Raw genomic sequence first — 13,958 nt, 5'->3', positions numbered from 1 at the left:
TACATTTATTTTCATGTTGGCCTATTCACACAAGCTGTACATCAGGGATAGATATCACAAAAAATGCTGAAGCTGCACACACCTACACCTAAACATGAGACAATAAAAATATTAACTATCTAAAAAAAATACAGTTAGGTATTAGCAGCAAGGATCTTTTTGACATTTCACTTCATCACCACCAAGCTAATCATCATTATCGGTCTCCTGTTGCTGATAATGTCACTAGGTAATCATGTCAGACTGTTGATTGAAATGGCCATTACCAGTTTGAATTACAGACCCCTGATGAAAGCTGGCCTGCTCATAGCCACTTGGTTGGAAATGTAAAGTGCATCAGAGGTCGGCTAAAGATGCGGGAGTCTGACAGCTATGAATTATTCAATCATCCGTAAGCAGGAGTCGAGGTGGATCCGTTTACAGGTAATAGATGATAGCGGCTGTACTTGATACCGCCACATTGTGACTAACAGAAGAAGAGGTGGGTCTACTGTAAACATTGCGGCCAGCAGTCAAAACACAAGGTACAGCTTGTTCTTTCTGGTTATTCAGGTGCGACGGATGTCTAAGTACTTATTCCAAAAAACACACAGGCAGTAAGAGACACTTGAGGAATTCTGTCAAACCCAAACCTATGTCGTATTTGCTCTTGATTGCTGCAATTGATTATATATGGATCTTAAGTTAAACAAGATTTTCTCAAATTAGCGATTAAAATATCACATTATCGTTACTGTCCACCATCAGACCCTGAAGTGGTCAGTAAAGGATAAGAAGTGTGTTCAAACAATGAGAAAGTGCTCAGGCGCTCTTTGCTCAGGGTGTGTTTGATGTCTTCGATGATTTGCGTGTCTCTTGTCTCTCCACTGAAGCGTCGCTCTAACGTTTTAGTTTGGACATCTTCATCGCAGGACTCTTGCCTGCTTCCATCAGCTGAGTGAGATGTTGTGAGCTTCGTTATTTGATGCCCGTCTCGGCTGATGTTGTTCAATGTGTTGTCTGTGTCGCCCTGTCCGTTCAGAGAGTTTGATTGTTCTGGTTTGAATGAAGGGTCTGTGGCTGTTTGTTTCACAATCAAGCCTGGACCACTGTTTGCATTTCCACTACTTTGATTCTCAAAATCGCTTTTGGTTTTGAGAGAACTTGAGAAAGTTTCCACTTCAGTTGTAAAAGGTGTGTTTCCCTCTTGACTTACTTTGTCATTTCCTTGTGATCCCCTACTGTCATGTTGGTCAGGCTCTTTATTTGTTTCAGGGCTTTTCTTACCGGCCTCCTCACTGCCTTGTAGTCCACCTTCAATAGCTTTAGCTTGAGTTTCTTTTCTTGAGTCCTCTATGTCTCCATCCTCTGAGATCCTTCCCATCTTTGTTGGGCTCTCTGGTCTTAGTAGCTCGGCAGATTCTTTTTCTTCACCATTTGGGTTGGATATCTGTGCATCTGGGACCTCATTCCTCAGATCTTCTAAAGGCTCAACAAATGTCTCAAAAAACTTTGATGTTTGGTGCATTTGTATCCAGTTTGTGACCATATCCGTATTGTCATCTCTTGATAAAGCCTCTGGGGTTCCTTCACCGACAACATCTTCTCCCTCTGTGTTTGGAGCTAGAGGTTTGCGCAGCACACTTGCTCCTTCCTCTGATGCCTTACTTGCCTCCTCTGTGTCCTCTCCATTCTCTCCGGTTTCTAGTGCTTTGTCAGTTATAGACCTAGATGTCCCTTCATCTTTTTGCTTAGCTGTTTCCTCCACATCAGCAGCAGAAGAGATTTCGCCTAAAGGAGACACCTCACCGATATCGCTCTCAGCGTTGTTTAGGATCAAATTGTACACCTTGTTCTCATTTTCAACTTCATCTACGTCCTCATTGGCATTTCTCTCTTCTTGTATTTCTGCTCCAAATGTCTCTGGCTCTGAGACCCTGATAGCAGCTTCATCATGCTTCACCATGCTGCCATCCGTTTCTTTGGCATCGCTTTCCGGTACACCAGTCTCTGGGGTCTGATCAGTCAAGCTGTCTTGTTTTTCGGCATTGTCTCCAGACTCCATAACTAACTCTTTTACTTCTGTGCTCTCAATTTCTTCATCTGGCTCATTCGTTTGTCCTTTCTCGTCAGATGTTACAGCATTTTCCTCATCCTCTTGAGGTTCACGCTCAGTCGCGAAAGAACTCTCCCCATTTTTAGCGTCTATTTCTCCTCTTTCACTTTCCTTCTCTGCTTCTCTTTCACCAGTCTCAGATTCTGCAACAGCTAGAGTTGGCTGATGCATTTCAGTCCCTTCTGCTGCTTTACTTTCACTGACTTTCTCTGACTCAGCGATCATTTCAGAACTTGTTTTCATTTTTTCTGTATCCAAGTCAGTATCTTGACTTTTCTGAGGTACTTCTGTGATCTCAGATGTTTCTCTTTCCTGTGCTACACTGTTCTTGGTTATATCTTCATATTCTTCATCGGTTTTATTCCCTTCAACTTTTTCCTTCTCACCATTATCCAACATTCCTGCTTCATCATCTTTTTCTCGTAAAACTTTCTCTGTCTCACTCCCTTCTTCGCTAGCTTGACCTTTATCATCTGTCTTGGCTTCAGGTTCGCCCCAACTGATTTTACACTCATCTTCTTCATTACCATCTTTCTCAGTCTCTCTAATTTCGTCTTTATTCTCCTCATCTTGAATTTCTTCACATTCGGTCCCCTCTGGTGGGTTTTTAGTTTGCTCATTACTTTCATCAACCTTGCTTTCATCATTAATTTCTTCTGCTTTGTTTTCAGCTTTTGTTACCTCCTCTAAATGTGTAAGGCTTTGCATCTCTGCTGTTTCATGTTCTTCCACAGATTCGTCTCTTACCCCACAGTTTTCCTCTTGACTGTCATCCTCTCCCTCTTCAGTTCTTGACAATTGCTGTTTTGTTTCTACATGAATTTCATCATTAATGCTCTGGGTTTTCACAGCTTCCACATGCATGTCTACTGTTTTCTCAGTTGTGGAGTCCCCACACTCCTCTGGTGATCTGCTTGAATTCTCCACTGTGACTTGAGCTTCCTCGCTGTCTGCCTGCATCTTGTCTGTGCCGGTCTCAGGTGCCTCTTCACAGCTGAGGGCCTCTTGTTCCTCTGACGATTCTGCTTTTGTCTCCATCGTCTCGCTTGTAGCCTCTGCCTCAGCAATATCTGGCACTGCTGGCTCATCGGCCTCCTCACTTGGCTCTAATACTGATGACTCATCCTCTTCTCTGCTTTTTGCCCTTTGCTCCGACTCATCATGCTGACTGTCAGGTTTCGCTGAACCTTTTTCCACTTTTTCTTCATCATTATGGGTAGCCTCAACATCACTTCTTTCAAAGGGATCCTCTATCTTGTCATCTTGTGCCACCTCTCCGTCTACAGGGAGGTGGGGTTCACCTGGTTCCTCTGATTTATCCCTCTGTGTTCTGGCTTCATCCTCTGTGGGCTTTCCATCCTCCCCAACCTCACCGACTCTCTCTTCTTGAGTGTTGTCACCATGGTCCGATATCTTGTCCTCCTCTTCTTCTGCTTCTGTAAACACTTTTTGTTCCTCTACAACTTCATTGGTAAAATTTTTTTCACAACTCCTCTCTTCTACCAGAGTCTTCAGATGTTCTGAAAACAGAAAAAGCCACTTAGGGTATTCAATTAAATGCAGTCTAATTGAGATTATTTAAAATGACTTGCAAAAATATTCATATCTCCATTTTGGCATTTTAATCACAGACTTTAATGTACTTTATTTGTATTTTACATGATAGACATTTTTCAACGGCCCAATCGGCTAACAAAAGGAGAAGTTGATTGTTCATGTTCTGTGCTGTGCTAGACTTGTAGTCTGCCTGTAGTTTTAGCAATAGCTAAAACTACAGGCATTAATAGTTTTATGCAAACTACTAATGCATAAACAAAGCCATTCAATCTGAGTTGATTACGCTTCCAAATATTGAATTAACGTCAACAGCCACCTCGTTCAGATCGGCACTTCTCTCTTCGCAGTGAAGGATGGTTGTTTACAGTGCAGGCAATTTCCAGATTTTGAAAATCACATTTTCTTTTTCTTCCACTTCTCAGGTATGCCTTACCTGGTATTGGTTTACATAAATCCCAAATAAAATACAATAAAGTTTGTGGTTGACAGACAGACATGAAAAAGATCAATGGTTGTGATTACCTTTGAAATGTACAATGTGTAACACCGAATTACATCAATCGTCATTTTCAGATACTTTTCAAAACAAGTTGGTCCAATTCACATCCAGTTAAATTTAATCCAAATAGGTACAAAATTCAGTACAAATCAATCCCATTTTCAATTGCAGAAACAATTCCAACTTTTTTCTAAAAGTTTGGTACCTTTGTTTTCTTTGTCAGGGGCTTTATCCACAGATATCGCCTCTTCCTCGGTACTAGTGTCGCTCAATTCAGGCTCAGAGCTACTCTGAGACTCCTTCAGGATGGCTTCTGCCAGCTTCTCCTGCACAGATTTGGCTTAGGAAGGGCAAGGAGACAAGGTGCATGTGACTAATCAGAATATATTAATGCTTGAGCACAGACAGAGAAAGACAGAGTAGAACTCAAGAAAAGCACACCCAACTATGAAAACAATTATTTAATCACTCTTGGCAAACACAAGAAACCTACACAGCATGCAAAAAATGTTGCAACTTGCACATGCATTCACAAATCCTCAAGTAAATCATTCATTCTGTTTTTAAATTTTAAGGCAACTTGAAATTATGCCAAAAAGAAAGTCTCTTTAAGTTTGGCTTACGGTGTTCGAAAGGCTTGCCATACAAGAACAGTGTAAACAGCTTTATTTACTTATACATCCTATTTTTGCAGAATGCATGTGTGAAATATTTACAGAGAGTAAAAAGCTGCTTGATTTGTTTAGGTACGCATCACATGAATATAGAGCAGCTCTTCACAGCTGCATATTTTAAGCATACTGAAAGATTATGCCACATGCAAATGTATGCATTTTTCCTCTAAGTGACTGCTTCCTTCCTCCTTTCTGATTGCAATTTCACCTCTTATAAGAGCTCTTCTTTTTGTTTCCTGAGCTTTGAGCAATGTTTTTTTAATGTACTCAATAGATGATGTTCCCTAAGTACTGCTGATTTAAGAAAATAAACAAAATATAACAGTTTTTAATCTAAAACACTAACAAGAATGATGCTATAACAATAAGAAACAGCACACAAGATGAAGCTAATCTTTTTATTTAGTTCAAATATCTTCAGTTCCATCTTGTTCGTTGCACTCACCCCTCTCTAGCTCATCCTCAGTTTTGATCTCATATTCAGAATCCTCTACATTTTTGTCTTCTGAGGGGACAGAGCTCAGTTCATTATCATTCCCCCGGAGGACGCTGGTGGCAGCAATTTCAATCCCTGTGCTGTCCATGGCGTCGTCCAGTAACTCTGAGTTATTGACCGAAGCGGACTTGACTATGCCGGGAGAGGTTTCCTCGTTTATCCATTTGACTTTTTTACTTACAGGAGCAGCAGCTTCTGCTTGGTTGTCCTCTTTAGTATTATCTTCTTTCTCCTCATCTTCTGAGGGTATTGTGGCTTCAACACCAGTCTTCTCCGTACATCTACCTGACATGACGGAGACTGAACGAGACCTGTTCTCTTCTGAGCAAAAAAAAAAAAAAAGATGGAGTGTTTTAATTTCTCTGCTTCAAACCCCAAATGTAAACATGAATACCAAAATGCAGTGATGATTTTTTCTGAACACATGAAAACAGCCAATAAAAGTGCTTTCTAATTTAGTATGGAAGCAGTGCCCTAGACATGTTCTAATACCTCTTATTTTTTCTGTAGTTTTTTATTTAAAGCTAATTCCATACCATTTATTGAGGTTTTATGTGATAGACCAACACAAATTATTTCTTTCGCAAATAAAAATTAACCTTCGTGTCACTTAATCTCAGCATAAATCTAGTTGTTTGCCCTCAGATGTTCGTTAGAGAACATTACTGAACATCATCAAAAGGAGAGATTCAGTGAGAGGAGTAGCCATTGTAACTCTGGAGGAGATGCAGAGATTCACAGTTACAGTGGAAGAGTCTGTTGATTCTGTATTAGTCACTCACTCTACAAAAAGGTACAAGAAGTTATGTTTGCAGTGCAAGGGACACAAGAAACGGATGGAAGACGATGTTCTGCTCGGATGAGACCAAATCAGATGTGTTTTTTGTGACCATGAAATATAATTGGTGTGGTGAAATCTGACACAACACATCAACTCTAACACACCATCAGCAACAGATGATTCAATAAACTATTGAGTTGTCTTGTAGGATTTTTATTTGTGTAAAATGTTGAAAACCATGAATCATCTTACATTCACAATAAGACTATGGACTTTTAGCTGGTTGATCAAGTAAAATATTGAGTTTGTTTTGGTGCCGTAAATGTGACAAAGTTAAAGAATCATCTGGATTTATAATGTAAGTGAGGAGGTTCCCCTACCGCCATTGTCCTCCTCTTCCTCAACCTCACAGGCCTCTGTCTCCTCATCCTGGGATTTCATTTCTTGCAATGTTGTTTCTTCCATAGAACTTTCATTATCTGCTTCAAAGTCTTCTTCATAATCTGAGGATGAGAAAAATAAACATAAACCACATGTATATTTCAATCAGGAGCCATTATTTAGTTTTTACTCAATTGGTTTAGGTATTATACCATTTATGATGTTGCTCTCCACAGATGCTGACTGTTCTATTACTGTTGTGTCCATTTCAGGTGATTGATGGCTCGTGTACTCCTGTTTTGAAACAGCTCCTTCCTCAGTTGCCTCTGCCTCCATTTCATTTTCGTCTTTAAGGCTAGTGGCTGACTGTTTTCTGACTGTTGTGTCCATTTCAGGTGTATGACTACTCTCAAACGCCTGGTCTGACGCAGCTTCCTCCTCACTTGCATTTGATTCCTTCCCAGGTTCATCTTTAAGGCTAGCGGCTGATTGTTCTTCTTTGACTTTCTTTGGAGGAGGAATGGGCTGTCTGTCCATGCTCATTGCTAAGATGCACCTAAAAAACAATCCCCCAAAAAACAAAGACATTTGGTAGCAGTTAAATACTGACCTGTGTCCTACTTGCACCCTCCTTCTTGCCCCTTGTTATCCATGATAACCTCTAGTGCCCATGATCATCTACTCTATAGGATGTAGTGGGGAATTACTGACATGGGAATCTTTGATATAACAATCTCTTTCATTTTTCAGCTGTAGTGCACATGTCAAATCTAAAACTCTCACTTGTAACAAGGAGACGCCCCTTCCATGCTACAGAAGCCAAAGAGTCCATGCCTTCCTCCGATTCGGGAGCCTTTACTGTGTTTATATTCACAGCAGGAGCTTAGCCGCTCCACTAGCAACCCGTTCTGGTAGAAGGTCAAGCTGAAGGAAAAACCTTTGTGGCGCCTTGAAAGGAACTGGAAAACATCTAAGGGGAGGAAAGATCAAAGAAAAAAAGAAGAAAATCATAAAGTAGGTGTGACATATTAGTATATTTCGTCTCGCTCTGCAAACACTAACCTCCCTCGCAGAGTTTTCCCTGGTACACACACAAGTTTTCTCCTCCACAGTGCTGCTGTAGCACTTTGATTTCATCCCTTAAAATGGATGGGTGGTCAGAGAGATGAACCAGTTTGCCAAAGTACACCATGGTCACACGCACTCGACTCTGGTGAACTGAGGTCCTAAGCCAAGGGGGTTCCTGAAGAGAATAAAAGATGATGTCATTTTATCAAAATGGATGGATGGGCACAACTTTATGACAATAAGGCAAGAAATAATGTGTAGAAATACCAAACATTAAGTAAAGTTTATTTTCTCTTTTCATTCTTATCCTGACTTCGATGATACTTTGATCAATTCACCAAATCATGTCGGAGCCATGCATTCCTGAACCACAAACCATAAATTAATGGTCAAGAAATCAATGGCCATACGTAACAAGTAAAACAATATTTGACGATATAGGCTGACATGAAATGCATATCGTTGATTGGATGGACTAGTGATTTATTAAGTTAACTCAGCAGTTAACTCAGCAGAAAGCACTGACCTCAACTCCACTGGAAGAAGTGCTGGGGCGCAGTCTGCGGCTTCTGATGGTGCTGCTGGGGGTGACTTTTGGGGGTGTCTCTGGGGGCACTGGTATTATAAAGTTCTTGGTGACTGGGAGACAGAAGCGGTCGAGACCAGGGTAGTTGTCTTTTGGGGTAAAACGTCTGCGGGACTTGAAGCTCCTCTGAGTAAGAAGTCATGGAAGTCTCAGTAGGTGATGATAACAACTGGCTACTTTCAATGCAGATTAGACACTCACAAGGCAGTTGAACGGCTGGCTCTCCAGAAAGGACGTACTTTTTCTGTAAGGTGAGATGTGTCTGGGTAAAGCTGTGTAGCTTCTCCTCTGTATGGGCTTTAGGCGCACCGGCCTCTGCATCTTTCCAGGAGCCGTGTTTGGTCGAGGCAAGCTTGGCTAATTCAGCCACAGAGTTTGCATCAGTTATTGCACAGTCACTGAATACTTGAACTACCTAACACATTCCATTTTCTTTACTGTGCCTTACAAAATCATTCAAACCCATTGAATTTGTTTTGGCATGTCATTTTGGTACAGCCAAAATATTCAAAGCATTTTAGAGGATTTATTTTTTGTGACAAACCAACACAAAATTGAGCATAATTGGGAGCTTAATGAGACAAAGTTTCCACTTTTTAAAAATAGAACTATTTTTCTATGCATTAGTGCTGCGCTATAGGTCTCAGCTGGTTTCTTCTCTGATTAATGATTTCCTCTTGGTCTTATCAGTTTATGTGGAGGGCCATATCTTAATAGCTTTGCAGTATTGCCATACTTTGCTTTTGTATTTTCATATTGGATTGAAAATCCTCTATGAGATGTTTAAAGTTGTTATTTATTTATTTCAAAGGGAACTATGCACATTCAAAATATCCCAGAGCTGGCCGTAATGGCTAGTTTTCATCATGGGATGTTGTTTTCTAACCTCACCCGGTTTCAAACGTCTTTACAGTTGCATCAATGGCCTGTCTGCTGTGTTCCTTAGTCTTCACTAAAATTCACCAATGTTCTCTACCAAACCTCAAAGCTCTTCACGGAACAGCTGGATTTATACTGAGAACAAAGTAAATACAGGTGGACACACTTTTTACTAACTCTGTGACTTCTTAAGGCAATTCCTTACCCCTGGATTTTTTTTTAGATTGGTTAGACGTTTGGACAGGGAATTCAGATGTAGCTCAAAATTAGGATTTAATTAGTTAAAACTTTTGAAAACCATGTCAGATTTCCCTTCCACTTGATATATTACATAAAATCACCCTAAATGACATTATACCATAGATGTAGTTTGTAGTTGTAAGATGAAAGAATGTGAAAAGTTCCCTTGGGTATGAATACGTTTTACAAGGCACTGTACAAATTTGATTGTCTCAAATTTATTGTTTCATTTTGATCGTATAATTCAATCTAGTTTCTGAAATGGCATCCATACAAATGAACAGTAAATAAAGGTGGCAGGGAATGATGTAGTCATAATGCTGTTTAGTTCTGCATCTTTTCATTTTCCCATGGATATCATCTCTGCTGCACTTCAGACAAGGCTCAACCTGCTGAGCTGTGAGATGTTTACAGACTTGAGAAGAGGGGGATTTCATACGGTAAGCACACAGATCAATGACAGGATTACTGCTGCTGTTTGTTCTGGCATCAGGCCTCGTGACTTTTAAGGTTTTAAAAGACAGCACACAGCTAATCCTCAGCTTCACACAGAACACAAGTCTGCAGACAGAGCAAACAAATGCTGACATCCAGACTTAAGTATCAGTGTTGATTCTAGCATGTCAGCTATCAGCAAAAAGAGGAAATCCTTTTTATGTTTGACAGAAATTCTGGAAGAAAGAAGAAGTGATTAAAACATTAAAGATCTACAGCTCAGCCGATCATCCTGTTCATTTGTCTGCTGTCTAGACTGATACGTTGTTTTTATTGCTAAATAAAAGTGCTACTACTTCGCATCACAATTATATAAATATCTGATTAAGTCATTTTAAACAACTGATGCTAGCAGGTCATCCTCACCATTATGTTTTTTTATTTTTATTTTAAAAAGCAATGTTTTTTTTGTGTTTATGGTATCGCAAGGTAAATTAAAATCCCTGAAATGTTTAAAATTGCACTTAAGCATGTGAAACCAACAGAAACAATAGGACAGATTATTTCTAAAAGAAATCAACAATTACTCATCAATAAAGCCAATGTAGTGGATGTTGTTTTGTGCACATTTAAAAAAAAACTGATTATTACATTCTTTATTGTAAAATAAAATAAATTATTTTTGAAGGATTCAGAGATAAGCAAACAATTTCATCTACCAAAAAATACCTAAATGGGTTTCACAAATTTATCATAAAACGGATTAAAGTTTACAAAAATATATCTTGATTTGTAAAAGACTTTGTATGATTTAGCAACTTTTGTAAAATATAAGAAATGTCTAATGTCCGCAACATGTTGAACGTCCTCTCACTGAGGATTCTGTGCTGGTGCACCGGCATGTTTTAACTCACGAAGTCAGAGGATTGAAAGTGTTTCCCCAGTGGAACTGAGAACTGTGTCCACATGGACTTGGATGTCATGGGGGGGCATGGAGTCAGGGCGCGGATCATCTCTTCCTCATACTTTTTACAGCGCTCCACCTTCCAAACAAGAACATTTATTACTGCATATAAAACGTGCCAACCAAAATGGTTTCATCTTCATCATTAAAGTATTTCACTTTACATTTCTAAAATGGACGGATGCTTTTGAGACTCTTCAGACATTTATATTTGAAAAGAGTCAAATTTGGAAAAACAGGACAGCTGTTTAAATGTAAATGACGTACCTTAAACCTTTGCACTCGTTGCTTCCTTTCATAATCCGCCTGTTTCCTTTTGATCTCGATTTGGTAGTAGTGCTGCGTGGCCGAGAAGCAAGAACAATTAGCATTGCTTACTGAATGAAAAGATATACAAATGAGATGATTTTTTTTTTCCTGTTTTCCTCCCATTTTTCTCACCTCTCTCTCCAGCACCTTTTGGAAAATGGCTTGGGCCAAGCACTCTCGGACATTGTTCTGGTTGGCTGTCTGGATCAGTTTATGTTTATAATCCTTTTCTGGAACAATTCTCCCACTCCTGGTGATCTGATCACAACAGTGCTCTCAGACAGACAATACGAGCCCTTCAACTTACCGCATGCCTAAAAATGCACAGAGACGTACCAGTCCTGCTTTCAGCAGGTGTTTTCTGATTCGACTGTTGCTGAAGTAATCTGCAAGATGTTTGTCAGTGAGGCTGTTGTAGGCTGGCAAAAACCTGCAGAGACAAAAACCACAGTCAACGAGAGTCTGAGCACAGTCAGACTTAACGAGGAAGCCTCAGACATTAAACCTTGTCTTGATTACAGCTAATCAAATGCTTTACTTGTGCACCGCTCTGTGTTTGTTTACTGGCTGTTGTCCTCTTGTCCTCATTAACAAGAAATCAGCTCTTCCACAGGGCGGCAAATCTGAAAGGAAGGAAGGAAGGATGGTCCCTCTTTCTCTTCCCTTCCAGAGAAGATTTGATTTCCACCAGCATTTGTGTACAACACAGCAGGATCTTACAACTGTAGGGTCGCTTACAGGTGTTTGATTACACACATAAATCGAAGGATTTGGCACACTTGACCTTGGCGGCCTGCTCTTTGTGCACCTGGCTTATGTCTATCTTTGGTACCGTTCACCGCTGTGTACAGCTTTCTGCCTGAAACCCAGGCTCTGAGTACCAACTCAGACTTTAAAGAAACACAAATGTTAAATTTAGACAGCGCGTATGTGTTAATATTGAAGGAAGTGTTATTTCTGGCTGACCGTTTTTGCTTGTCAGGACTTGTTCAGCGTAATTCCAGTCACACACTTGACTTGGTAGGTTTCATATTAGTGGACATATGGCCTCATAGCAACATGGTCTTAAAAAGAAGCTGAATTACGCAAACACAAATATACCTTAGTGAACTGGACCAAACTAAATTGTGTTTTGTTAGATTTGATGAGAACGTTAAAGCTACTTTGCTGTGAAATCAGCCAAAGTCCTTTTAAATATTGTTTTTCACAGACACAATAATGTGATATAGTCAATGTAATTTTATAGTCAGAAGGTCGTAGAGACAATTCCTGATTTGCGTCTTTCTGCATGGAGTGTGTATGCGTGGGTTCTTTCAAGGTAATTTGACTTCCTCCTACAGTCAAAAAAACATGACTGTCAGGTTAATTGGTCTTTTTGAACCCCCCTTAGCTGACTGTGTGCATGGTTGTTTGTCCTGTGTGCATCTGTGTTGGCCTGTGATGGACTGGCGACTTGTCAAGCGTGTATCTGGTCTCCCTCACAATATCCGCTTTATATAAGGCACTAGCCTCCCTGCCAACAATAAAAGTTTGGTTTTGGAAAGAGGATCTATTTCAATCTGTCAAAGTGTCCATTCCAGCATAAATTGCAATCTGTACTGATGCCAGTTGATCAGTGTGATTTCATTGAATAATACACCCAAGGCCTGCAAATTAAAATTGTTCTTTAAATTGTTTTAGTTACATCAGCAGCCTGAATGACCTACCACACATAGGAGTGTTTGTGCCTTTCCCAACAACAGAACTTTATTTTTTTGGCCTGCTTTCCACCACAGGGTTGTTATGGAGACATGTCATGGAACTATTTAACAGAACTTCAACTGTTTTAAGCTTGTAAATAATTACCCTGACTTGATATAGCAGTAGCTATTTTCTTGTACACATTTCTGGACTCGGTGCACATCTGCTTACTTTGACATGTTCCTTTGTCTTTCCGATTTTGAAGACTAAGAGAAATGGACCTATTTGTTTAGTCATTTTTATACAATAGGAAAACAGAAAGTCCGAACTCACTATAGAATGATTAACTTAAAAAAAGTATAAATCATAGCTTGGTTCATTACATAGGAACTGACAACTGTACCATTGAGTGTATAATTGGAAATTTCATTAAAAACATCATATTTATTTTTCTACGTATGTGTTTTAAACCACTATATCAATTAGGAATATATGGGAATAAATTTACCATAATCATAATATCACTGCACAGTGAATTACTGCAATAACTTATTGTTTGAAGACAAAAAATAATGAGCTATTTTTTTAAAATCTGCAAATTGTTCTTTATGCCTTTGAAAGAATACAACTTTAAAGAAACAAAGTTTGATCGTTTGAAACAAAAACTATATTTAGAACTTTTCACTATCAAAAAATGTGCTAACTTATAAGACAATTAAATTAATATTATTGTTGTTGTTGTACTTTTCCCAAATTCATTTCCTAAAAGTTAACTAAACCGTCGATCCTTTCACAGCCTTTGCACCAAAAGTGAAGTTAATGTTTTTTGTTTCTACTAAAGCAGAAATAGAAACAAGAGGCCCTGAAGTGCTGAATGTGAGAAAATAAACTGCTCCTACCCTGGGGTGAATTGTTTCATGGCTTTCAGCTCGTGGTCTCTTTTAAAAAATAAAGTCCCGCAGTATCAAAAGTTTAAAGGTTGAGATATGTCGCTCTGCCTCCCGCTAGAAGAAGTCCAGGAACAGCGTCGGGACAGAGCGGTGTTAGTTAAGAAAGAGCAGCGGTAGATTTATGAGCGAAGATACGGAACACCACCGGAGATGCACCGCTCAGCACCGAGCAACTAACCACACTTACCGGTTGCCATGGGAGATCACGTGACCAGACTGGTTTCCAGTTTCAGCGTCCGACTGACTGACAAACTCAATAATACTAGTTTGTGTATAAGAGCAACATATATAGCTGGTCTTCTGGTGTCATAACGTTACATCTTTAAAGAGTACGTGTAAAGACAATGCTGAGGTAAAGGTTTCA

General features: G+C 39.6%; 1 protein-coding gene across 1 annotated transcript; it reads right to left on the bottom strand.

Annotated features, from left to right (window-relative positions):
• Window positions 1-9: 9 nt before the first annotated feature.
• Window positions 10-13,726, bottom strand: erich3 (glutamate rich 3). Its single transcript, XM_023339762.1, has 14 exons — window positions 13,544-13,726; window positions 11,301-11,394; window positions 11,097-11,222; window positions 10,923-10,994; window positions 10,606-10,734; window positions 8,339-8,494; window positions 8,078-8,263; window positions 7,546-7,726; window positions 7,267-7,453; window positions 6,696-7,039; window positions 6,483-6,605; window positions 5,271-5,642; window positions 4,357-4,491; window positions 10-3,615 (listed from the first exon to the last, which is right to left on the bottom strand). Exons 1-14 carry the CDS (start codon window positions 13,561-13,563, stop codon window positions 731-733), a joined length of 5,010 nt encoding a protein of 1,669 aa, XP_023195530.1. The 5' UTR covers window positions 13,564-13,726; the 3' UTR covers window positions 10-730.
• Between the last annotated feature and the right edge of the window lie 232 nt (window positions 13,727-13,958).

The sequence above is a fragment of the Xiphophorus maculatus genome, chromosome 9 (assembly GCF_002775205.1).
Source record: "Xiphophorus maculatus strain JP 163 A chromosome 9, X_maculatus-5.0-male, whole genome shotgun sequence".
Lineage (NCBI taxonomy): Eukaryota > Metazoa > Chordata > Actinopteri > Cyprinodontiformes > Poeciliidae > Xiphophorus > Xiphophorus maculatus.
This window is presented reverse-complemented; position numbering and strand designations above follow the sequence as displayed.

Bases quoted from the DNA above. Each gene is read 5' to 3' on its own strand.
- erich3 (XM_023339762.1), bottom strand. From the start codon at position 13,563: ATGAAACAATTCACCCCAGG. The intron at 11,223-11,300 runs GTACGTCTCTGT...TGTTGTGATCAG, and splicing joins ACCTGCTGAAAGCAGGACTG to ATCACCAGGAGTGGGAGAAT. The intron at 10,995-11,096 runs GTGAGAAAAATG...TCGGCCACGCAG, and splicing joins AAAAGGTGCTGGAGAGAGAG to CACTACTACCAAATCGAGAT.